The sequence below is a fragment of the Pelodiscus sinensis genome, chromosome 5 (genome assembly GCF_049634645.1).
Source record: "Pelodiscus sinensis isolate JC-2024 chromosome 5, ASM4963464v1, whole genome shotgun sequence".
Classification (NCBI taxonomy): Eukaryota; Metazoa; Chordata; order Testudines; family Trionychidae; genus Pelodiscus; species Pelodiscus sinensis.
In genome coordinates this window covers 18,792,138-18,816,265 of record NC_134715.1, presented here as the reverse complement: position 1 = coordinate 18,816,265, position 24,128 = coordinate 18,792,138, and the positions used below count along the sequence as shown (strand labels likewise).

General features: G+C 41.8%; 1 protein-coding gene and 1 long non-coding RNA gene across 2 annotated transcripts in view; one reads left to right on the top strand and one right to left on the bottom strand.

Annotated features, from left to right (window-relative positions):
- Positions 1–515: 515 nt before the first annotated feature.
- On the top strand, positions 516–20,034 carry LOC142829535 (uncharacterized). Its single transcript, XR_012904025.1, has 5 exons — positions 516–631; positions 16,909–16,981; positions 17,154–17,209; positions 17,809–17,901; positions 19,892–20,034. It is a non-coding gene; the product is annotated as an uncharacterized LOC142829535 (long non-coding RNA).
- Positions 15,477–24,128, bottom strand: part of GRID2 (glutamate ionotropic receptor delta type subunit 2) — a 1,112,728-nt gene continuing 1,104,076 nt past the window's right edge. Inside the window, exons 15-16 of the mRNA XM_006111957.3 lie at positions 23,018–23,258; positions 15,477–17,761 (exon numbers count right to left, since the gene is read on the bottom strand). Coding sequence (XP_006112019.1) covers positions 17,339–17,761; positions 23,018–23,258 — 664 coding nt within the window. The 3' untranslated portion in view covers positions 15,477–17,338. The remainder of the gene's footprint in view (positions 17,762–23,017; positions 23,259–24,128) is intronic.

Sequence of the window (24,128 nt, the reverse complement as noted above, 5' to 3'; positions counted from 1 at the left end):
TTCATAGGCTTCAGGGTGCATGCTCACAAGATAGTGAATTCCATATAGCTTTTTTTATTTACTCCCCCCAATGATTTATTACACAGGTGCCAAACAGGATTGACCTTACTAGCAGAGCCCTGCAAATTCACCTATATCCACTTTATATCAGCATCTCATTTTGCAGATATATTTTGTATCTAGAAACCTGCAAATCGGCAGCTATCCACTTTATATCGGCAGGCAAAATGCGCATCTGCATCTGTAATTGCAAAAACGAGCCGGGAATATCTGCAGATAGAAATCAGATATTTGCCATTTGCAAGGCTCTATCCATAGGCAGATGTGGACACAGATATCCCCCGCTCATTTTTGTGGCTACAGAGGCGGTTGTGGATACAAACTGTTGTATCGGCTCAGGGCTCTTGTTACAGGAGAGAGTAGAAAATACCCGCTTCCTTTATAGCCACAAGTGACACCTGTCCTAGGAGCAGCTGGGACGCTCCCAGTTCTGCTCCCTACCCCCCTGCCAGGAGCCGCGCGCCGCTAGCACTCGGGAGAAGGCTGAAACTTGCCACTGCAGGGGGCTCCGGGCTCTCAGTGCTCGGGGCTGGCCGGAGGCAGCTCCGCACTTCCCAGGCCAAGGAAGTTGGTAAGACTCTTCCTGCAGAGCGCCCTCTCATCCTGCACCCCCCTTCGCGCCCGGGGTCCACCCCAGCCGTAGAGGTGCAGCAAGGAGGACGCAAGCTGGGCTGCCCCGCCAGCGCTCGGCAAGCTGGCGCCTGGTCCCCAGCCCGAACCCGCGTTTAGACTGGCAGCGCCTCCCACGGGCCAGCTCGCGCTCCGAAGCGGAGTTGCCCGCAGAGCAGGCGCCCGTCCCCTGTTTGTCCCGTTGCTCGACCCCGCCACGCTGCTAAAGGGTTTTATGGGGGGAGGGGGCGGACTCCCTCCCCCCCCCCCCATCGCCCGGCTTCACGCGCCGGCTTTGTCCGCGCGGGTGCGTGCAGGGCACTGCTGGCCTCTTGCAGCCTCTTAGTGGCCGCGGCGCGAGGGGAGGCGCGTTGCTGGCGGGCCCCGGGCAGCGGAGCCTGCGCGCACAGGAGAGCGCGCCCGGGGCGAGGGGGCGCTAAAGGCGGGTCGCAGTCGCCCACCGGCCCGCACTGCTTGTGTGCGCGCCGAGGCCGGGCAGAAGGGGGGTCGCTGAGAAGCGAGGCGGGGAGGGGCAGACAAAGAGGAAGGGGAAGCGCGCGCAGCACAAGGGGGTCTGGGGCGAGCTCGGGACCAGGAGCAGAGGGCTCCCCGCGCGGCGCCAGGCGCACCGCCGTCCAGTCCAACAAGCCCCCTCCAGCAGGGGCCCGTTTGCTCTGGCGCTCTGCGCAGCGGCCCCCGCTTGCTCACCCTGACTCCATCAGGCCACGCGGGAGCCACTGGCTCCTCCATGGCGCAAGAAGTGCGGCGGCGCCTGCAGCGGGGCCTCGCCCGAGCTGCTTGCCCCCCACGTCCCTGCGGTGGGTTTGTGTCCCAGGCTTGTCCCTGTGCAAACAACAGGTTGAATATTGTAGGTGAGGGTTAGTAAAGTGTCCCCGGGACAAAGGCGGTCTGTGTCCCATTCGCCACGCTTGGCTTCAGCTTTGGAAAGGGCACACAAGATGTGACATGATCTTGGCTTCCAACATTATTCAGTCTGCATAGCGGCAAGTCCTCCCCTGTCTCCCTGGCAATAAAGTTCTGCCGATTTAGTCCCCCCCCCCCCCACGCCCCGCCATCTAAAACCCTGCCTACTTAGAGCAAAGCTCGGAGCACGCCGCTAGGGCCATATTTAACCTTGTCACGCGAAGAAGAAACACAGCAAAGGATTTACCAAACCCAGGCAGGAAAGCGGTCTGGGCAGTGTTGCTTTGGCTCAGTCTGTCAGTGGGTTTTTCCTTAAAGCAGGGGTGTCCAAACTTTTTTCAAAGAGGGCCAGATTTGATGAAGTGAACATGCGTGAGGGCCGACCATTTTGCCTGACATTCTTTGAACCATTAAAATTAAATGCAAATTAACTATTTTATGCAAAGTTTATTGCAAATGGAAAACTTTTCATTTTGTCACATGGATGACAAATCTAAACAGGTGTTAAATCGCTCTGCCTTTCATATCTGAAGGCCAGATGAAAAAAAAATCCAGGAAGCTGAAATATGTCAGGAACATTGTAAAGTACATTACATATTATTGGTAATAAAGGTTGTCTGTCAACTTTTAAGTTCAAAAAATATGAACAAGAACATAACACCAAGTATACATGTTGTGTCCAAATATATTTATAACTAATTTAGACCAACTGACATTAACTGAGATTTTACAATGTATTCATCTCAATACATATGGATTCGTTGGGGGCCATAAAAGATAGATATTGCCAAATTACCTGTGGGGCCGTATTAAACCGGAACACGGGCCGCAATTGGCCCGCGGGCCGGACTTTGGACATGCCTGCCCTAAAGAATCCGTGGCCAGAGCGCTGTGTAGTTTCTGCCGCCCCCCCTTAACCTTGTAGCCAGTGCTGTTTCCCTCTGGGGACAGGCTTATTCATGGGTTCCCAAACTGGGGGGGGGGCGTGCCGGGGGGAGGCAAGAAATTCCAGGGGGGCCCGAGGCAACCCAGCCGCCTCCGCCCCATCAACACCTCCCCCCTAAGTTTTGCTGCTATTTGTTTTTCCTCCTGATCGGTTCCTTTTTTTGGCTCAGCATGTTTGGCTGCTGGGGGAGGGGGGACCTGAGGGGTTCTCAAAAATCAAAAAGGGGGCGTGATGCCAAAAAGTTTGGCAACCACTGGCTTAGAGGAAGAGCCGCTTAAACTGAGCCATCCAGAGGGGAACAAAGCGCTTAGCTCTAGATGCTGCCACGTCTAGCTCTTGTGCTGCCTTCAGAGCAGGAACGGGCCCGGACTGCAGACCCTGGCATCGGGCACTGTCCCGAGGGAGGCGAGTGAAGAGAGAGCGAAGGCTTGCATAGGATCCTCTTTCCTCGCTGCCTTTGTACGCTTGGGATGGTGCATTATGTGACAGGCTTTTGTTTTGGGAATCTCTCCGATTTAGTGCCATTCCTGGTTCAAAAGAACCAGTACAAGGCTCAAAGTCGGTTTCACAAGTCACCTTTAGCTTAGAAAGCACATTTGCAAATCGTGTCACTAAAAAGCGTGGTTTTCGAGTCACTTCCCAGCATAGAGCAAACACCACAAGAGCATCGTCCACCTGGTCTCTCTAAACTAGGGCTAGATGACCCAACTAGCAGCGATCTCCTCCTCCAACGCCTTGTTTGAGGAAAGGTCGAAATGTAGTTAGCTTGCTTTTCAAAGTTACCGAGGGCATCAGTTTGCTAGTTCTGCTGAGGTACAGGCACTACCATAAATCAGTGACTGAAGAAATAATCATCACTTCCGTGTCTGTTTAGTCATGTAGACATTTAAAAAACAAACAAAAAACCCCAGAACGTCACTAACTACCAAATTACTACAGTTTTTAGTATTTAGGCAAGAGTCACTTAAAATATTTGTGAGTTTGGACACGATTTGCATTAAGTTAGCACAGGCTAGAGATCAAGACTGAACTAAGTAGCCGTCTTTAGATGAACGTGCTTTTTCCAATACACAGAAGCTAAAGCCACTGGTAATACCACAGCGCCACCAGCTGGATTCAAGCTATTAAACAAAAGAGCATCGGATAGCTGTCTGTATGGCTTCTGTTACCACACAATAGGTAAACTCAGCTACTCTAAACGGGCTAGCCAGTCATCTAGCTAATCAGACCGACTACAATTAGAAGAAGTGATCAAAAGGGATAGCTAGCTGGGTAGGGCGGGAAGGGGAAAGACTAATTAGAAAGAATTAGATAAGGCAATATTGTGCCTACAGTTTCAAAGCAGAACTCCTACTGATATTGAAGCTGATGGCTAAGATTAGCTATTGTAGTCGCTCTACACTTAGATCTCGCTTTAGTAAAGATCTCAATCCCCTTGAATGTAGTAACACTGAAGTCTGTGAGCTGTTCACAACTGACAGCGTTAAACGTTTTCAAAGCAACCATTTTCATAACACAGTCACATTACTTTTACTCATCCCACAAGCTGAGATGTTGATAACAACATTTTTCTTTAAAGTTGTAAGGGGAGGGAATCAAAGCCTCATTTTTAAAAGAATATAGTAGTTCCTCATCCACTACCAAATATCACACTTTACCTAGTTATGGAAGCTTTTAGAATCTGTAATTAAATATTTAAACACAGAACAGGCTGTGCTAATAGTTCCCACTGAGTGAATTATAGTATTGTTGGCTCATTATCACCATGATTTTATGTGGATTTACAGCAAAAAGCAACAAGAATGTTGGGCATCAGTAGAAAAAGGATCGAGAAGAAGACAGAACATTTCATTGCCTCTATATAAATCTATATGTCCACATCTTGATCACTGAGTGCAGATGTGATTGCCTCATCTAATATATCTTGGCATTGAAAAAGGTTCAGTAAAGGGCAAAATGGTTAGGGGCATGGGACAGCTGCCATATGAGGATGAATTAATAAGAACAGGACGGATTAATAAGAACAGGACATTTCAGCTTAGAAAAAGAGAAAAACTAATGGGAGATATGACAGAGGTCTATATAATCATGGCAGGTGTAGAGAAAACAAATAAAGAAAAGCTATTTACTTGTTCCCATAAAAAGAACTAGGGGTCAGCAAATGAAATCAGGTAAGTAGCAGGTTTAAAACAAAAGGAAGTACTTCTTCACACAACATATAACTAACCTGTGGAATTCACCAGAGTATGCTTCAAAAAAGAGTCAGGACTTGAACAGGGCTCAAAAAAAAAAAAAAAAACCAAAAAAAAAAACCACCACACACACTAAAATTCTTTGGAGAGAGGTCCATCACTGGCTATTAGCCAGGATGGGCTAAAATGGTGTTCTTAGCCTCATATAGGATCATAGAATCCTAGGGCTGGAAGAGACTTCAGGAGGTCATCAAGTCCGGGCCCCTACCTAAAGCAGGAACAATCCCAACTAAATCAACTCAGCCAGGGCTTTGTAAAGCCTCGAGGTAAAAATGTCTAGGGATGGAGATTCCACCACCTCCCTAGGTGGCCCATTACGCACACCTGTTTAAAAATGTATCAAGCTTCTGATACCAGGTGACTTAAGAGAAAAGCCACAGATAATAAATAGCAAATCTATACCCCTTGTAATCTGAAAACTTTAAGTTTTTTTGCCAACTTCTTACAAGTAATATATTTGCAGTAGTTAGATTCAGTTCCCATATGATTTCTGAATATAATAGGCCTAAATTTGTCAGATCATGTATTTATTTATTCAGAATGCTTCAAGTTTTAGCAAACAAATATTTATTTTAAAACCAGTTTCAGGCATGTAATCTGTAATTACAGCTACTTCCTTTGTTAACATTTGGAATATAAGTGCTCTGTCTCTCACATCTGTGGTGAGTCTTATTAAGACATGCTCTCCCCCTCCTCTGTTTTTCTCCCAAAACCATTGCATTTGTTGCAGCAAGGGAAAGAGTTCTGCTTTGTCCCTTGCCACTCCCACTGCCCTTTAACCGGCTATGTCATTTTACTGATCTATAAGTAGTAATGCAGCTGCTTTGTAGTGCAGGACAGAATGCTGAGGATCCATTGTTGCACCCAGGAGCGGACTGGCCCAGCGGGATACCGGGAATTTCCCAGTGGGCCATCCTCCAAAGGGCCGGCTGGTGGCTGCTGGAGAAGGAGGGGGATTGTGATGGGGTGCAGCTGCCCTGCACTTTAAATTCCCTTGTGCTGACTATGTATGGGACACGGTGGGTCTGAGGGAGCACATGCTCAAACGCCGCACAATTGCTGAGAGGGGAGACGCCCGGGCGTGGCGTGACATCACGGCCCGGGACTTTAAAACTGCCCAGCCCAGTGTTGCACTGCGTGGCCCAGCATGTGGTCTGGAGCCCTGGAAGCAGCTGGGGCCAGGGCTGCGGAGACTTCTGGTGCCCAATCACAGAATCCAGCACCGCAAACTGGAAGGCAGAAGGTTGGGAGGCGGAGGAGAGGGGAGAGGAAAAGGGAAAATAGGGGGAAGGAATGGGAGAGGAAGGGGCTTGTGCTGAGGGGAGGGGGGCAGGTCAGGAGAAGAGAGGGGAAGGCACCAAGGGACAAGGTGGAGGAGCGACAAATGCCAGGGGGCCAAGTGGAGACAATGAGGAAAAGGGCAGGAGGGAAGGTGTCAGTGGGAGGGGGGACAGGGTTGTGCTGGGAGAGGAGAAGGAAAGGGCACTGGGAGCTAGAGGGGGAGGGGGAGCTGCTGGGAGAAGCCTTGAAAGAAGGGGTGGGCATGAGGAAGGTGGGGATGGAGCAAGTCATGTGTGAGGGCAGGGGGCATGAGGGGAATGGGGGCAGAGGGGGTGAGCATTAGGGAAAAAGAGGGGAAAGGGGGCACCAGGAGGGTGCAGGGGTAAGGGAAGATGCAGGTGCCAGGAGATTCTGGGGGTGAAGCAGAAGGGCAGACACCTGCAGGGGAGGAACCAGCACCAGAGGCGAGAGGCAAGGCAGGTGTGTAGAGGGAGGTGTTAGGAGAGGGGATGAGGAGCGGTAGCTCACATGATCAGAGTGGGGCTCCTGGAGGAGTAGGGAGAAAAGGGCTGGTGGAGGGGGGCAGGTCACAGGAGGGCTGAGGGCAGTGAGAAGGGTTGGAGTCAGGACAGCAGAGGAGGGTGAGGGTTGGGGGGGCAGCAGGCACCAGGGGAGCTGATGGAGTAAGGGGAGGAGACAGGGCAGGAGAGGGAAAAGGGAGAGGTTTATAAGGTATTTATTAGTAACTTGGGTGCCACAGTGCCACATTCAAACAAGCCACATGAACTCAGTACTGGTGCACAACACAAAATTCATTCTGCTCATGGTAGGAAACTCTTAGAAGGAACACTTCCCCCAGCCTCTCCGCCCCCGAGTTAATGTCACACACATTGAGTTAATGCAGTTGTAGGATAGTTGCATGGGGGGGTTGGGGGGGCCAAACTAATCCCTATTGGTAGGAGGATAGTGGGAAAAGTCCTTAGAGAGGGTCACATGATACCTTTTACTTCTGGTCCTGTGTTCATCTTGTCCCCAGAGTGTTACCTCCAGAGGCCTGGCTAATGTTTGTCAGGGGGTGTGGCTAATGGGGGTCAAAGAGTAAATTAAAAAAAAATTCTTTGATGTGAAAAAGTGGGCCATTCTCAACCCATTTCCCCGGCCTATTTTGATTGCCAGTCCGCCCCTGGTTGCACCTCTGCAGCACATACATGCCGTTTCAGGTGATACGCATTTCAGAGCAATGTGCACCCTTTGCAGGAATGAGCCCAGCCAAGGTAATCGTATTTACTTTAGTCGGTCTTAAACATGCCACAGTGCTTTGAGTGAAGTTTACTTGGAAAAATCTGCTTATAGGAAGATGTGATTAATATAGAGTTATAAAGTGCTTAGGCATATAGCTTGCGCTTTAATACAAAAAGTGGGAGGGGTTCTTTATTTGCAAAACTCTAATCCTATAGACAGCTCAATAGTGTCCAAACAATAGCAGATATTAATCTCTAAGGCTTGTAAGGCTGCTGCTGTTGATTTTCCAGGGTTCGAATAAGTGGTCTAGTTAAGACAGCTAATACGAAGTGAGAGGGGCACTCTGGCTGATGCCAGTAACTCTGCTTCCATAACGAATAAGGGAAGTCAAAGGAAGAATGTTCTTCCTTTGACTTCCTGCAGTGTAGACAGCACCAAAAGCCAAGTTAAGCTATTTTGACTTAGGTTACAGACCTAACATAGCTTAAGTTGCATATGTTAATTCAACTTTGTCCTGTAGTGTAGGTTCCTCACCCCTACATTAGCATATCAAAAGAAGACAGTTACTTATCAAATGTAGGGCCAGTATTAACAAGACTAATTGAGTCAGGTGGATGTGGCTCACTCCCAGCAGTTGATGAGGAGGTGTGAATATCAACAAGACATTCTAAGTCCTTAATCAGGCCTAATTTGATTCTGTGAACTTTGCAGATGAACTACAACTCTGCTGTTCTTGTTGTAGTCTGGCTTGAAGAGTTTTGGTTTGTTTGTTTGTTTTTTGGTAAAAGGATACTTTTAACTGCAACGCTATTTTGCAATACCAGAGTATCGCAAAATAGCTATCCCTCGTCTTCAGAGAACGCCTGTTGTTTCAAAATATAACGGGCTCACTATTCTGACATCTCTGTAAACCTCATTCCACAAGGAGTAAGGGACGTTTTGGAATAGTGGATTATTTCAAAATTTGTCTCTGTCTATACTGTACCAAATTACAAAATAAGCTATTTTGAAATAAGATTGAAATAAGATTCACAATTTGCGTAGCTCAAATTGCATATCTTATTTTGAGCTATGGTGCAGTGTAGATGCACCCTGAGTGTCCAGGGAGATTAAAGTAGTCTCCTGCTAGTTTTTGTATGTTACCTTTCTTGATGCTAGATTTGTGTCTGTAAATCCTTTGGCGCAGAGACTGTCTGGTTTTGTCAATATAAATGGCAAAGGGATTACATTGTTACAGCAAATTAACCATGTGGTTTGGGAACATTCCCTTTAGAGCCAACTATGTCCCTAAATGGTTTAAAAGTTGTAGCATAGACGTACCTCAGAAATGAGATGAAACCTTGTATTTCATTATGAAATACAGATGCCTTCTCTTCAGTGTCTCTAGCATTGAATGGCACCATATTCTTATTCATAAACCTCTAACTAGCAGCTTAGTTTATGTCGTTTTTAATCAAAGTGGAAGCTCATGGAGAACTTTGAGAATAGAAGCGCAGGTTTCACTAAAAAGTAAACCCAAGTTTCTTGCACTCCCTGATCTAGAAAGGGTCAAAGGGCAAAGAAAAAGGATCTCACATTTAGGCTATGTCTACACTGGTGGCTTCTTGCACAAGAACATCTTGCGCAAGAGTTCTTGTGCAAGAAGTCTTGCGCAAGAAAACGTCCACACTGCCATGTACGAGCTGTGCTTTTGTGCAAGAGCGCCCATGGCAGTGTGGACGCTCTCTTGCGCAAGAAAGCTCTGATGACCATATTAGCCATTGGGCTTTCTTGTGCAAGAAATCCCTGCTGAGCGTCCACACTGCCCTTTTGTGCAAGAGCTTCTGCACAAGAGGTCTTATCCCTGTTAAAAAAGAGCATAGCTCTTGCGCAAGAAGCCGTCTTACCACGCTGTACTGTAAATGTCCTTGCGCAAGAGTGGGTGAGCAGTGTGGACACTCTGCGGATTCTTGTGCAAGAATGGCCATACTTGCGCAAGAAGCCGCGAGTGTAGACATAGACTTATTTTTCAAAAATTGCATGATTTTTGAATATTCAGGGTTGGCACTGAGGTACAGTTTTGTTTTTGACAATAGAAAATATTCCTAGAGTCCATTTGTTCAGTATCACTGTGGAAAGAGTGTGTGTGGTCTTCTGGCACATATTAATTTAGGAAACAATTCTGTACTTGGAAAAAATATGGGTTCATGTAACATATGCAGGAAACAGCCTATTCATCAGTAGTAGTGGTGCACTAACATGACATCCTGTCCTTAAAAGGAGGAGGGTATAGGAATATTTGTGTGGGCATCCAGGAGAATAGCACCAATAGATATTGGTGATTATTTTAGCAATTACTACCTTAGGTCTGAGATTGCTTGCACAATCACAGAGGGATTTTTATGTATTTTGTAGTTTTGAAGTAATTATTGCATAGAAAATGTAACATATACATTGGTGGGTGTATGCTACCTTTCAGTTTCGAGATTAAAATCATTAATTGATTTTTATTTAAAAAAAATCAGGGTGACAGGCATGTTTGAAATATGAAGTCCCTTTGCCTATTTTGTAGGTAGCTCAACTCTGATTTTATATTAGTCAAGTGGTTTCTCAAATTGCTTCAGCGGTTTGAACTGTCTTCTAACAAAGAAGCCACTTTAAAATTTGAGTACTTTAAAATGTGTTCTATAAATCATCTTTTCTGGGATATTTTCAAATAATTAGAATAGGGGAAGGTTTCTGGTTTGTGTTTTCACATATTCCAAAGTAAAATAATACAACAAATTTCTGATGTGACTTCATTAGAATAATGATGGCTAATAGTTATTTCCAACAGCAGCTGCCTTTTATAGTTGCCTGTGCTTTTAACGGCCTAATTGCTTTTATAGGACTTGCTTTTTTTTTAACTAAAAGAAGCATTAGTTATCTTATATTCCAACAATGAAACAACAGACAAAATTGTCATAGACTAAAATGGTATTATTAGATCCGGTAAATAGCAACTTAATATATGCCATATTATAAGTACATTTATCATGCAACTCTGACCACATCACCTGCACTTTGTCCATTAAATCATCCAAAGAATATTAAAAAAAGCTGTCATGTAAAAACCAAAACCAAAAAAACAACTACAAATTCCACATGCTACAAAGGCAGAGCATTCCTCCGCAGTTTCGTGGGCCTGAGATGCAGGATGGGTTATATATTCAGTGCTGAATCAGTGGTTGCTTTCAATTCAAGATTTCATGATCCATTAGAGCTGTTTTGGAGAGGCAGTAGCTAATAATGCTTACCAATGTTCCCTCTAATCTTTTCCATCCATGTGTGGATTTTTTCCATCCATGTGCAGAATATGATTTTTTGTGCACCAGGGCACAGAATGTGTGAATGTGCACCATCCGTAGAAACAAAATCTCTAGCTGTGGGCACTCTAGGCAGCATTTGAATCTCTTTTAAGTGTCCATACAGGTTCACATCTTCAGGGGAACACTAATATAGTCTACCTATCTTTCTACAGCTCTTTGACATCAAGAGTTGAAAAACAATATAGTATGTGCCAGATTATGATTGATGTCACGTCACCTTATCCATGTAATAGCATAAGAGCCATCTGCCACCCCTTCAGCTCCAAGGTGCTATTCTAGTTTTATCTGAATTGTTGTGTGTTTGCATAGTTGAGCGAAGGGGAGTGTTAGTTGTACACTATAAAGGGCTGCAGTAAATTACCTGAGCAAAAAATAAAGGAGCAAAAAATGACCATTTCTTGAGGAAGCACACCTATGTGCGATCTCTCATACAGGGTTTAGCCTAGCACTCATTCAAGCGTTGTGTATATGTATGGCACACTTTTTAATCTGAGGATACTTAAGCACAGAGAGTTTTAGTGATTTAGATGAGTGGCACAGTGGCCTAGGATTGTAAGTCACTGGGAAACCAAGAGACCCATGTTCCTGTCGTTTGAATGAAACTAATAAAAGTTAGCTGGATTGTGCACATTTGTGGGATTAACAACCACATAGATCAGCACAATTTACTCCTTTAGTTTGATCACCTGGTGTGATTGACTCACTCTCCTGTATTTAATACTGTACACACTGAGAGTTTTATTTGGCACCGCTTTATTTCAGCTATAAATGAATGGCTTCCCTGTAGCATGACAAGGTAAATGTATTGATTTTAATGGAGTTTTACCACAATGGAACTGGAGCCACACCATAGTCTTCCAGGCCCTGTATATTCACTTAGCTACACAAGACAAAAGGAACACTTGGCTGTTCAAAAAGCAAAATGCTTTTAAAAAGTGAACAATTTAAATTTTTATCAGGTTACAATGTAGGTATCTAGTACATCATTTACAAATCCAAGCACTTAGAGGAAATAAATAGTTGAGGACATCATAAACTTTTTCACAGGTCACAATGGTTTTTTTTCTAACGTAAAGAAATATGTTTTATCACAAAGCCATAGTCTTAACTCTGACCCAAACTCAATACTACTCTTTCATTGGTAAGCTTAAAAGAGAAAAAGAAAAAAAAAGCTCTTTTTTAAACTAAAACATGGCTATCATAATCTATATACATGAATTTCCCTTTTTCATTAGCCTCACATGCAAGTTCATGTAGACATAATTGATAACGGTATACACTTTCCCTTTACATTAGAGAGACAGTTTTAACCTCAAGAAACAGCAGCTACAAATGCTACAACTACAAAAATTAATACTGTCACTTGATTAATGTTTTATCTGACACTCTGCCCTCCCCCCAACAGTATAATGTAGAAGAAAATATTGAAACACCAAGGGCACAAAAACTAATACAGGAGAAAAAAAAATCCCTTCCACTGAAAACACCCATAACCCATAGGTCAGAGATAAGTTTTTTTCCTTCTTTGATGAAATACACATTTCTGTGTATTTTATGAGACTAATAGTCCCACTGGGATGTGCTCATACATATGTGATTTACTTTTCACAGAAATGACACAGCACCTACATCCAAATCTGGCAGGTCTCCAGGGAGCCAATGGAGACCAATGACACTTGCAAGGAAGCCCTGTGCCTCCAGCATGGGTTCCTAGGTGGGCTTCCCCAAGCATCACAGTTTCCTTGGGGGCTATAGTTGCCCCCCGTTGGCTCTACGTGGACTGGATCTTGAGTGGTACACGTCTCTTCACAGAGGTGAACGTCACCTATAGTAATAAACGTTTCTGGATGAAGCTGAGAGTGCAGTGGGCCCAAGTAATCCATACTCTTGTGGAAAGTGCCATGGGATTTTTAATGCTCATAAGTGATCAGAGACGAACTATTGTTTTGAGGTTATAGTATTGACTTGCACTTAGGAGGCCTAGATTGACAGCTAGGCTCTGCCACAGATTTATTGTGTGATCTGGGACAAATTACTTAATCATTTTATGTTTCATTCTTCCATGTGTAAAGTGGGTGTAATATTTCCCTATTTCAAAAGTGTTATCAAGTAGAGAATTTCAGGTGAGATACTGTGGTAATGGGGAATATGAGAACTTAGGTAGACATTGATTTTCTCTCTCATTGGTGTGTTGATACTCTCATGAAGTACATTATCTAATTTTAGGGCATTGGCTCAGACTTAGGGATTCCATAGGACATTTATCAGCCTCATCACTTTCTGCAGTATGCTGGGTTTCTTTTGGCGGTCTCTCTTACAAACAGTGATCTTGTTAGATGATGAAATAGGACAAGATCACAGCCTATGATAATTTGATTTAGACCTACCAGTTGTGATTTGCTTTGTAAATAAATACATTCATTTCACCCTGTCACTATGAAGACTCTGTCGATGTGGCCCATTCTTATAGACAGCTATTTTACTAAAATGTTTAAAACTCTTGCATGCAAAATTGAGAAGAAATCCAACAATCTGAGTTTACTATCAGGTTAACAAGGGAAATAGACAGAATGTTGGATGGGATTCAGTGTTCTTCTGGGGCCTGTATACGTGATCTTGGATCAGGAAAGCTAACAGATATGCAGAAATGTGGTTTTCTTTTAAGAGTATTCCACTTTGAGCACCTGTATGAAATTAAAGCAACCCATCAAATAACAGTATAATTTTGGAATATTTATTTCTCTGCATATAGTGGGAGTTTTGGCATAGAAAGGTGAGTTTATAATTCCACATAAGCATAGAAGACTGAGAAAATACTTCATAAAAGATTTGATGTATTCAGTGAAGTAAAATTAGCATTTCCATTAGTCCCACCAAAGAGATGACCATAAATATAGTGGGCTCTGACCACACCATCATAACAGCCACCTTTTCTTGTTTTGCATGGATACTTTTGTTTTGTTTTGTTTTGAGAGCCACAGTGTAGTTGTGCCCTTGAGTGTCTATGATCTTTTTGCAATGTGGTGCTCTGGGGAGCGGGGAAAAAACCTTTTCTATATTGTTCAGGGAAACAGTGAACTCTGACAGCAAGAACTATATTTTGCCACAACAGTTTAATCCACAAAGTAGTCAAGATAGATATTCCATGTGGGATATGTTAAATTGGTTGGGTTATTGGAATTATTCTATAAGCAACACATGTTCACATAAAAATTCATTTGTATTTTCAATAGAGCTGCAATAATTTAAATACTTGTCAGTAGTCCAGAGTAAAATTTGTAATGCTTTTTTTTTAAAGGAAAAGAACGAGAGATATTATGCAGGATTTGTTTTTTATGTTTCATGACTGGTAGAGAAATTTTAGAACGATCTAGATTTTAAGTCATTTTATTACCTTGTTATTTGCTGAGTGTAAATTATAGGAACAGGAAACTTATGATCTATGTGGACTGGAGCAAAACAAATTTCAAGCATTCCTATTTATCTTAGAGAAATGAGTAATTTAGGTCCCAATCCTGAAAATACTTATGCAAATAACTGTTCTAGTGAATAAACCCACAGGCTGTTTCTATACTGGCGCAATCTTGCGCAAAAGCGACTGCTCTTGCACAAAAACTTGCTGCCTGTCTACACTGGCCGCATGTTCTTGCGCAAGTAAACTGACGTTCTAATGTATGAAATCAGGGCTTCTTGCACCAGAACTCTGACACTCCCACTCAGGAATAAGCCCTTTTGTGCAACTGTTCTTGCACAAGAGGCCAGTGTAGACAGGCAACATGAATTTCTTGCGCAAGATAGCCCTATGGTTAAAATGGCCATCAGAGCTTTCTTGCGCAAGAGAGCGTCTACCTGGCATGGATGCTCTTGTGCAAAAGCACATCTCTTGCGCAAATGCACATGCCAGTGTAGACGCTCTCTTCTGAGAGAGTTTTTGCACAAGAACTCTTCCGCAAAAGAGTTCTAGTGCAAAATCATGCCAGTGTAGATGTAGCCTGAGTGTTTTTGTGTACTTGAGAATTCGGGCAGAATGCAGTTTAGGTCTAAATTTGACTTCAGTGCCCATATTAATCTCACACTGATTTCCCTGGGAATTCCAGAGGAGATATGAGGAGAGGCATAGGTTCTAGTACTTCTATTTCTTGCTTTAAAGGATATTTGCTATTTTTTTTCCAATATAGCTTACATATTCAAGTACAATATCAAAAATGAGACTGATTCCTGCTCCAGCCCATTACACTAGATGAAGAGGCTTACTAAGTTCTGGATCCATCCAGGAGGGAATTTCTTCATATCTTCTCAAAAGCTCTGACATATGAAGGGTAAAGAGTTTGCTGAGGGGAGGGCCACCAAATGTAGTTTTGTAAAAATTTTGGACAGCCCCTCCCGCCTCAGGACTATCTGAATTACACCAGGGACTGTTTAAAGGTACTCTCAATGGACTGTGGCACAGCAAAGAATCCTATCCCATACATTTGTGCAGCCCCTAGGCACAATGGGTCCTCCATCTTGTTGGTTTCTATGTGCTACCGCAAGATAAATGGTAAATAATGCAGATGTGGTTTGACATTTCCATGTTATTTAGGACAAATAGGAGGAAAAGCAAATTTAGAAAACAATTTTATTAGACAAATTATTTAGACAAATTATACACAGAAAGCTCTGCCACTTGTAACTGAGGCCTCCAAAAAGTGTTGTGTATTTGTATAATAGGCAACACATCAAAATAGGCCTATTTTAAATAGTGTACATGGTTAACAAGTTGTTTATAGCTAAAATCACTGCAACATCTGTTATCTCCCTAATTTTTTTTTAAAAAAAATCAGATTTGTGTATGAGTTCATGAATGTTACAAGAGGAAACAAGTTGTGCATGCTTTTAGACACTTGCTACCCTGGAAACAAAATGGCCTTTTGCATGATAAGAAGTTGTTCTGCCTTACACAGTAGACAATATTTGAAGATTTAGTACAAAAACATTGACAGTACAAGATGCTCCCCCAGAACAGAATTAGCATCAAAACAGAATAGAGCTGAAGAATATACCTTTAATTTCTCCTAAAGCAAATCACATAGGCTGATTCCTATATCAGTTCTAGCCATAGAATGAGTTAGGGTAACAGAAGTATATGGCTGTGTAAAAAACAAGCAAACAAACAAACCAAACAAAAACAAACAAACAAAAAAAACAAAAACAAAGAACTCAGCATGGGATAAATTGCTTGTTTTCTATTTAACAACACTACTAGTTTTAAGGATTATAAACTGAAAGCTCAATCTACATTTCTAACAGATAAGTGTTACTTTAAGAAGCTTGTGCCAAAGCAGGCACTGTTTTTGCTCTCATTGCTGTTCTTTCAACATTCTATACAGTTGACACTAATAAAAAATTACATAGCTTCTCTAAATGTAAATTAATATAATAAGGGTTAAAATGATAGCTTGATTATTTTTTTCTTAGCATAATATATGATGTCATTAAGGCCACATCAATATTTCTCAAGGGTTTTTTGTCCCAGTAATACAGTTATTGTATTGATTGATGGTGCTGATTTGGAAGAGAATTTTTTAACCTTCTACAATCTACATTTAAACTTCTCTAGAGCTGCATTAGATATCCATGGATGTGGTTTACCTAAGAGAGTTTTTCATTTTAATTAGTAAAAGTAAAATTACCAAGTTTAGCCTTATACACTACTGAATAGCCAATGCAAAACCTAATTGAATAAGTTACATCTAGGTACAAACATGAAATTGTCCCAGATGTTCTAATAAAAAAGTATAAAATAAACTTTCTTGGCAAACAATGCAAGTCAGTATAATATTAAAGCCATCTCGCTTTTCTAAACAGAAAGACCCCCGACTGTATATCTTTCCAGTATACAACACATTTTTACTAAAGCTTTATTAAATGAATTGCAATAGCAATGGCTGCCATTTTATAGATATATATACACATGTATATATATATACATACTTATGTATATATATTGATGTGATACTTAGTTAACACAACAGAGGCTTCTGCCATATGATACAGTTTACTGTACATAAGAAAAACTTAACACTGTACAATCACATAAAGGTCATATGCACTGTTGCAGTGCAAAAGTAGATTTAACTGTAGTCTTTACTGGCATAGTAATGGCTTTTTGTAATCCTACAAAATTGCATTCTCATATTATGTGGCCTGATTTTTTTTTTGTCCTTTTTTCTTTATTTCTTTTTTTATTTTTATTTTTTTAATACAGGGTTTGCCTTTGGTCCACAGTCAAAAGGACACACAACAGCAGTGGAGCAGTGAATGGATGCAGCAGAACAAATGTAAGGGACTGAAGTTATTGCAATTATATAAAAAAACAGAGAGGGGAGATACAAACACCCTTCTGCAAAATAATCCTCTATCTTTCATGCATACTCAGCACACATTTCTTATACTTAATGCATATGAATAGTGTACTAATGGAATACTAGTGTGATGACTTTTTTTTTAAAGAAACATGACAAGAGAAGAGAGGAGAAGACGGAAAGCTGGGGAGAGAAGGAGAAATAGTGAGTTGTTACTGAGAATCTTGATTTTTTTTTTAAAAAAGGTTATATCCATGTTAGTCCCACAATATTACAGCTGCTCCTTGCAAAGGGAGTCCTAAAAGGAAACAGTGAAAAAACTTGGTTTGAAGCTCATATGGAGGTGCCCCGGTCTGGGTCATTACCGATATTGAGCCCCAGAGTAGGAGTTGGTTGGTATGGGATAGATGACATTGTTTTGATAGGACTTCTGAAAAAGCCCCCATTAGGTGCCCTGTGCCTAAAAGGGCCAGTTCGGTGCTCAGGCATGTTGCCAAAGGAGAAACCAGAAGCGGCTTTAGCTGACAGTGTGCGGCTAAGAGTCTGGATCTGTTCTGGTATGAAAGTTGTCGTGGTGATGTGAGTGTTCCTGAAGTCACTGATTTGCTCTAGTGCTTGGCGGGTGGGCAAAGTGTCAATGTCCAGCGGGGTCAAATCAATTGACGAGGTGGAAAACTGTTTATGGGGGCTGTCATCGTCTGTGCAGAGGCTGTTAACACGTCTATGAAGATGTTCCAGGTCAATTTCCTTGTCATCCTGAAAAAAAAATAAGACGGGCCATTTATTGTTGCCACTTTTTGCAGGACTGAAGCTTCACAGTGGAACCAGAACTGCTCAGAAAATGTGACATACAATTAACTGAAGCTGCGTGGCCAATGATTCAGCCACTGGGGGAGGTTAGCTCACTCTCCTTCTATCCCTCCTCCCCTGCAGGAGTCCAGAACATAAGTACCAGGCGATGTGGCCACAGTGCCCCTTGTTTTGGAGTGCCAGGTGGCCAGCCCCAGAGTGCTGGCTGGCACAGTCATAGTGCCCCTAGTTCCAGAGCAATGGGTGAGCCATGTGGCCACAGTGCCAGCCACCCTGATTTCCTGCAGGAGTCAGGCCAGCCAGCCTGGGCTAGGACAGAGAACTGGGATTTGCAGCAGGAGGCCTGGGGGTGGGGCACGGGCAGGGTGATGCTAGGCACAACCCCTCCCCAGTCTATGATACCCACTGCCCATTCTTTGTGCTAATTTATAAAAGTTGAGGTCAGGTATAAACATCAATGGCAAATCTTTCCAAATGACTGAGGCTGACTGGATTGGAAGGAACAACCATGCTCTCTAACCTTATAATTCTTCTATTTTCAAACCCAGCATCTTAAGTACTAAGCTGTAGGCACTGCAAATAGATGTCTATCATGAAAGTGCATGTTCAGAGTCAGGGTATGTGTGATTTAGATTAAAGAGAGCTTGGTAACAATCAGCTTTATATAATGAAGTGTAAACTCAGATGGTTGGGGTGATACCAGATTTTCTTGAAGTCAATACTGATATCTAAATATAAGCTTCCGACTGAAGCCTTTGAAGAACAGTAAAATTGTCATCATCAGCCTCAATTCTGGCAAGGCTCAGGTTGATTTTTTGTGTATTAGTGGAAATAGAAAAAAGCTGAACTTCCAAATTGTTTGGGGAGTACTGGTGGTTCATTTGCAATATACCAGAAAAGGGTACACAAGAGGATTTTTAATTGTAATGCCAACGGAGGGTTTGATTCTCCTACTCACAATGCAGCAACTCCGCTGACTTCAGCTGGAATCAGACTGGTGCACGTAAGAGGAGAATGGGGTCCAGTATTCACATTTTATTGTGTGATCACACCCTCCTATACTTGTCCCTTTTCTTCCTTAAATTACCCCCGAAGGAATTCAACTAAAATGATGTTACACCAGTGTTATAGCAGAGAATTTAAATGCACAAAAATAAAAAGATACAAAGCTATGGGCCCCACAGTAACTGTAAATAACTCCTTAGCCACATATGCTTTGCAGTTCTGTGTTAATATATAACTAAGAACTGAGTTAAGCATAGAAATAAACAAGGAATGTCGCCCCTCCCCCAATCAGGCTGTGGGGCTTATTCATCAAAGAATGAAGTTTTAACTAACCTCCTTAAAATTCACTTTATTCTCTGTGCACTCTACTGGTTCTTCTAGGCTAGCAGTGAAGTATTACAGTGCATCATTCTGGATGTCAGAGAAACCAGAAGTAATAAGAGCACAGCCAGAGTGGTGCATTTTTGACTTGCAGACTTGATGACTGTAACTCATTACAGGCTTGATTCAAACGTCATTGAATCAATGGAAAGACTCGCATTGATGTCAGTTCCTCTGTCTGGGAACAAACCCATGCACCCTGAAAAAGCACAACATGTGAGAGCCACAGCCATCCACTTAGTAACACCGCTCAGCACTGCATGCTGAGTCCAGTTCAAAGCCTGTGTTCTGTTATCCATGGTGCTTGGTATCTGAAAGATCACGTTTTCTTCTTTGACCAGAACCTACCTACCATGATAGCTGTGAGATTTTTAGGGTATGTCTACACTGCTGTCACACCGGCCACTGGCTCATGCCAGCTCAGCTGACTCAAGCTCATGGGCTGGATTTTTCATTTGCAGTGTAGATGGGAGGGTCCTGTGAGACGTGAGGGTCCCCTAGTTTGCATTGTAACCTAAGCCTATGGAACTCACTTCCCAAGAGATAAAAGGTACCACAGACTTCATCACTGTGAGAACTAAATGACATTTCCTCTATTATTTATGCATGCACAGACATGTATATAGACGTATATCACATCTACACAAATAAAAACAAAACCAACTATATTAATCAAAGTATTTCTCCTAGAGGCCGAGGGAGTAGATGGAAAAAGACTACGTGTTCTTAATTCATTGGAAGATGCTCACATGCAATGACAACAGAGGCCATACAGTAGCAAGAGAAACTCAGAGACTCAGCCACAGTGCATAAATCATGATTTTGCCACTTTGGCATTGTTGTAAAAGTCTCCTATTTTTTTTCTTGTTTTGAAATTTTAAGTAGTATAAAAGTTATTTTATAATCTGAAATAGCAATCAAGGAAATGTTTAAAATTACATCACCAAGGAAATATTGCAACTTGAGCTGGGTGAGTAATGATTTTTTTGTTTGTTTGTTTGCTGGCAATTCCAATAAATTGAAAAACATGTTTTGGATTGAACTGAAAACATCTTTCAAATTGTTTGGTTAATCAAAAAGTGGAAAACAATTTTGTTTTGGGTTGACTGAAGCATTTATTTTGAACAAAACTGAAACATTTTGTTTTGCTATTTACCATCTTTGAATTTTTTCCTTAAAAATAAAATTAATAGAAATTTTGAATTAAAAATTGTGTTGAACCAACATTTCAAAATGTTAAGAAATTTTTAAAGTGTTTTTTTTGTTTACTGAAACTATTAGGTGAAGTGAATTTGTAAAATAGCTGAATGTTGCCAAATCTTCATTTTCACCAAAAACATTTAGATCAAAAGATTTCACACAGCTCTTTTTATCTGTGACATAGCTGAGTCTCTAAAGGTCTCTCTAATATTGCCACTGATTTTTCTGCTATATATATTACAACCCAGAATGCTGGTGGGGGTCAGACTGGAAAAAATAAATAAGTGGTATTCTTCCTGTCTCCGTTCATAACCTAATCTCTGTACACTCAATACACCAAGAAGAGACATCACTCACAGTAAGATTGTGCATGTCCCCATAATATGATCATTCCTTTTTCTCTCCTGTTTTGATCAGTAGTGAAATATTCAGCAGTGTTCACATTTAAATTATTATCAGGCTTCAGAGTCACATCCAACTCAGATTAATGGGGAGAGTTCAGTCTTCTCTCAGAGCTATTTTTAAGGCTGCCTGCAGACTCAGGCAGACGTCATTGAATGGATTACTTCTGATTCACGACTGGCAGGTTATTTTCACAACCACAGGACAATTATTTTTCAGTATAAATGCTTCGATTCTGGAGCACAAGATGGCAGCCATCAGGAAAAAGAGCTGGCTTGCTGACCACAAACTGGCCCAACATGACCCCCAGTTCTGGACTAGTGGTCTGGAAGAGCCAATGGATTTCATGGAAGCTAAAATGAATGTTAAAGATGTTAGTTAAGATGTGATTCTGTGCTGAATGAGCCCCATAGATAATGGGGACATTCAACTCTTATTTTCATATTCAATTCAGTTTTGAGTCAAGCTTTTCACATCAACTTAAAGACATAAATTTAACAGCAAGCCAGTAAATATTATTACATAGTACAAGAAGGCCAATTTATAGCAGCTGAGGCAATGATAACTTTGAATTTCCTGGCTTCTATTCATTTGAAAACACACACACATAAAACCAATTGAGTGTGAAGTTTCTGAAAGTTTCGGCTAAGTGACAAGTTGGTATATTTTACTAGATAAACATTTACTGAGAGATTCCCATTCTAGAGAAATTCAGTTTAAAGAGAGGAGAGGGTTTCCTTTTTTGACAACTTTCCAGAAGTTAAAAAAAAAAAATCTCAGAACAGAAACAGTAAGTAAAAGGTTTTAAAAATTCAAACATCAGTGCTGTAATTAGTGAGTATAATTAATGCAGTCTGATTATATAGCACAAGATTGGCAGACACAATACTAGGAAATTGCACATAATGGCAAAACCATTACATACAAACTCAAAGCAATATCCTTCAACAGGTGTCTATGGCTATGTATTTAGAAAAAGTATAATTGGCAGTTGATGCATTGTAACTGGTCAAACAACCTGCACTGGGGATCTGTGCCAAACACATTTTAATGATGATTTTTTTTCTAGCCTTGATTTATCTTGTGTTTTACAGAACTAAAACTTTACCACCAAGGTAACAATTTGTTGTAAGACTAAGGTTCAGGAGGCTGGTAAAGAGATACTGTATTGGGATTATCATGATGATGAAATCATTGCCCAGACACAGACAGAACCAAACTCAGACCTGCTATAAAAGGGAACATCTGACACTAAAATCAGTGGTCCACAGTGCTCAGCAACTCTCTTAGAATTTCCTAACCAAAATGTTAAAAATGGGTGTCCGTATTCTGGTTTTCAAATAAGCCTGGCCTAGTTTTCTAAAGAACTGAGCATTTCAGATAGATACAGAGAATGGAAGATGATAGGAGTAGAGGTCCTCTGCACCTCCAAAAATCATAATAAGTTCCTGTAGGGAACTAAATATGTATTTAGGAATTTAGCTTTGGAAACCTGTTTTTGAAGGTTTGAGCCATTGCATTTGGGAAGGCATGTTTTGCATGCAGGACTTTTTAAACTCATTGTCAGAACCTGGAGCTGATCTACAATACCAGAAATAATCTACTGGGCTACGTCCAGACTGGCATGATTTTCCGCAAATGCTTTTAACGGAAAGCACTTTTTGCAGAAAAGCCTCCGTGCTAATCTAGACGCGCTTTTGCGCAAAAAAGCCCCGATCACCATTTTCGCAATCGGGGCTTTTTTTTGCGCAAAACAAATCTGAACTGTCTACACTGGCCCTTTTGTGCAAAAGCGTTTGCGCAAAAGGACTTTTGCCCAAACGGGAGCAGCATAGTATTTCCTCAAGAAGCACTGATTTCTTACATGAGATCGTCAGTGTTCTTGCAGAAATTCAAGCGGCCCAGTCTAGACACAGCCCTGATGTATTACTCACTCAGTATTTGATTACTAATTGTGTGTTCCATTAAGAACAGCTTCCTGACATATACCACCAGTATATAGTATTCATTTTTGTTTTTCATTTCTTTCTGGCTATTCTAAAAAGGAAAGTCAGATTTCAGATTGATTGGGTGACCATGTCTGTCTTACAAATCAGAAAGCTATGGAATCATTTGAGATCCTACATTTTCCTTCCCCCTCTAGTGCTATTAATTCATAACAACAGTATGCAGATAGCACGAAGAGATTCCACAATAAATGAAGGAGGCTTATACCTCTTTAGAAGGAACCCGGGAGCCTTTCCTTTTATTCCACCATGTTTCCAGCATTGCAATGAAACAGGACAGGACAATCCCAGCAGCTAGGATACAAAACACTCCTGCAAAGCTCTTTATGTCCAGGGCACCTCCTTTTTGTTTGGTATCCACTGATGAATATAGGTCACACTGACCATTCTTCGGCCACCACTTATGCTTCAGTATATCCATGTCTCCATTTTGCTGAAGTTCTAAAATCCTTGGGGAGAAAGTACAGAATCAGTGGTTATGCCAATGATAAATGAAGCTTACATTTGTACAACTGAAAGCACAGAAGTGCTTGAGAATGTGACCATGCCGCTATTCCATCCCATGCATGTTGAAGGCAAAACAGATGAGTCAAATGGGATGATTAATAAACCAGAAGAGGAATGCTGGGCATGGGGCCCACCCTCTGCACTCCTTTTTCTTCTTTTAATTACTCTCTGACGCAGTTGCGTGTATTTCCAAGTGCATTTCAAATACAGACTAGCATATTTATTTTTCTTGCTAGCCAATTTCTGTAATTTGAACTTGTTGCATAGAGTGATATTGTGAGTTTTATTAATTTGAAAAGAAACAATTTGCTTTGCAAACAAGGACATTGCTAGTGGGTGCCCTGTGCAAATCTGACCCAAAAAGGGAGAGTTAGTTTTGAAGATTCATTTAATATTCCACTTTAGACCATCCTTAACAGTTTGGCTCCACATTGCTTTAGTGAGAGCCTCTGTTCCTTGAGTGAGCCTGTGGAAGATCAAAGCGCATACACCTCCATTCCTTTTACATGGGAAGTGGCTGGTGGCAGGGGACTTTCAAGGAAGTGTCTTAAAGACCATTGATTTATTGGTTAAGCTATGATAGTCATGTATGTTGCCAGACCTTCGAGTTGCCAGGTGTCCAGTTTTGAACTGGACAGTCCAGTATTTGAGCTTTCAGTTCGGGAAACAAATTGAGAAAATATAAATGAGAAAATACAAATGTCCAGTATTTTCTAAATAAGATGTAATGTAGATTGTGATGTAATGTCAAGTGTGTCCGGTATTTTTGTTGAAACCATCTCGCAACTCTACTAGCAACCCTACATACTAAC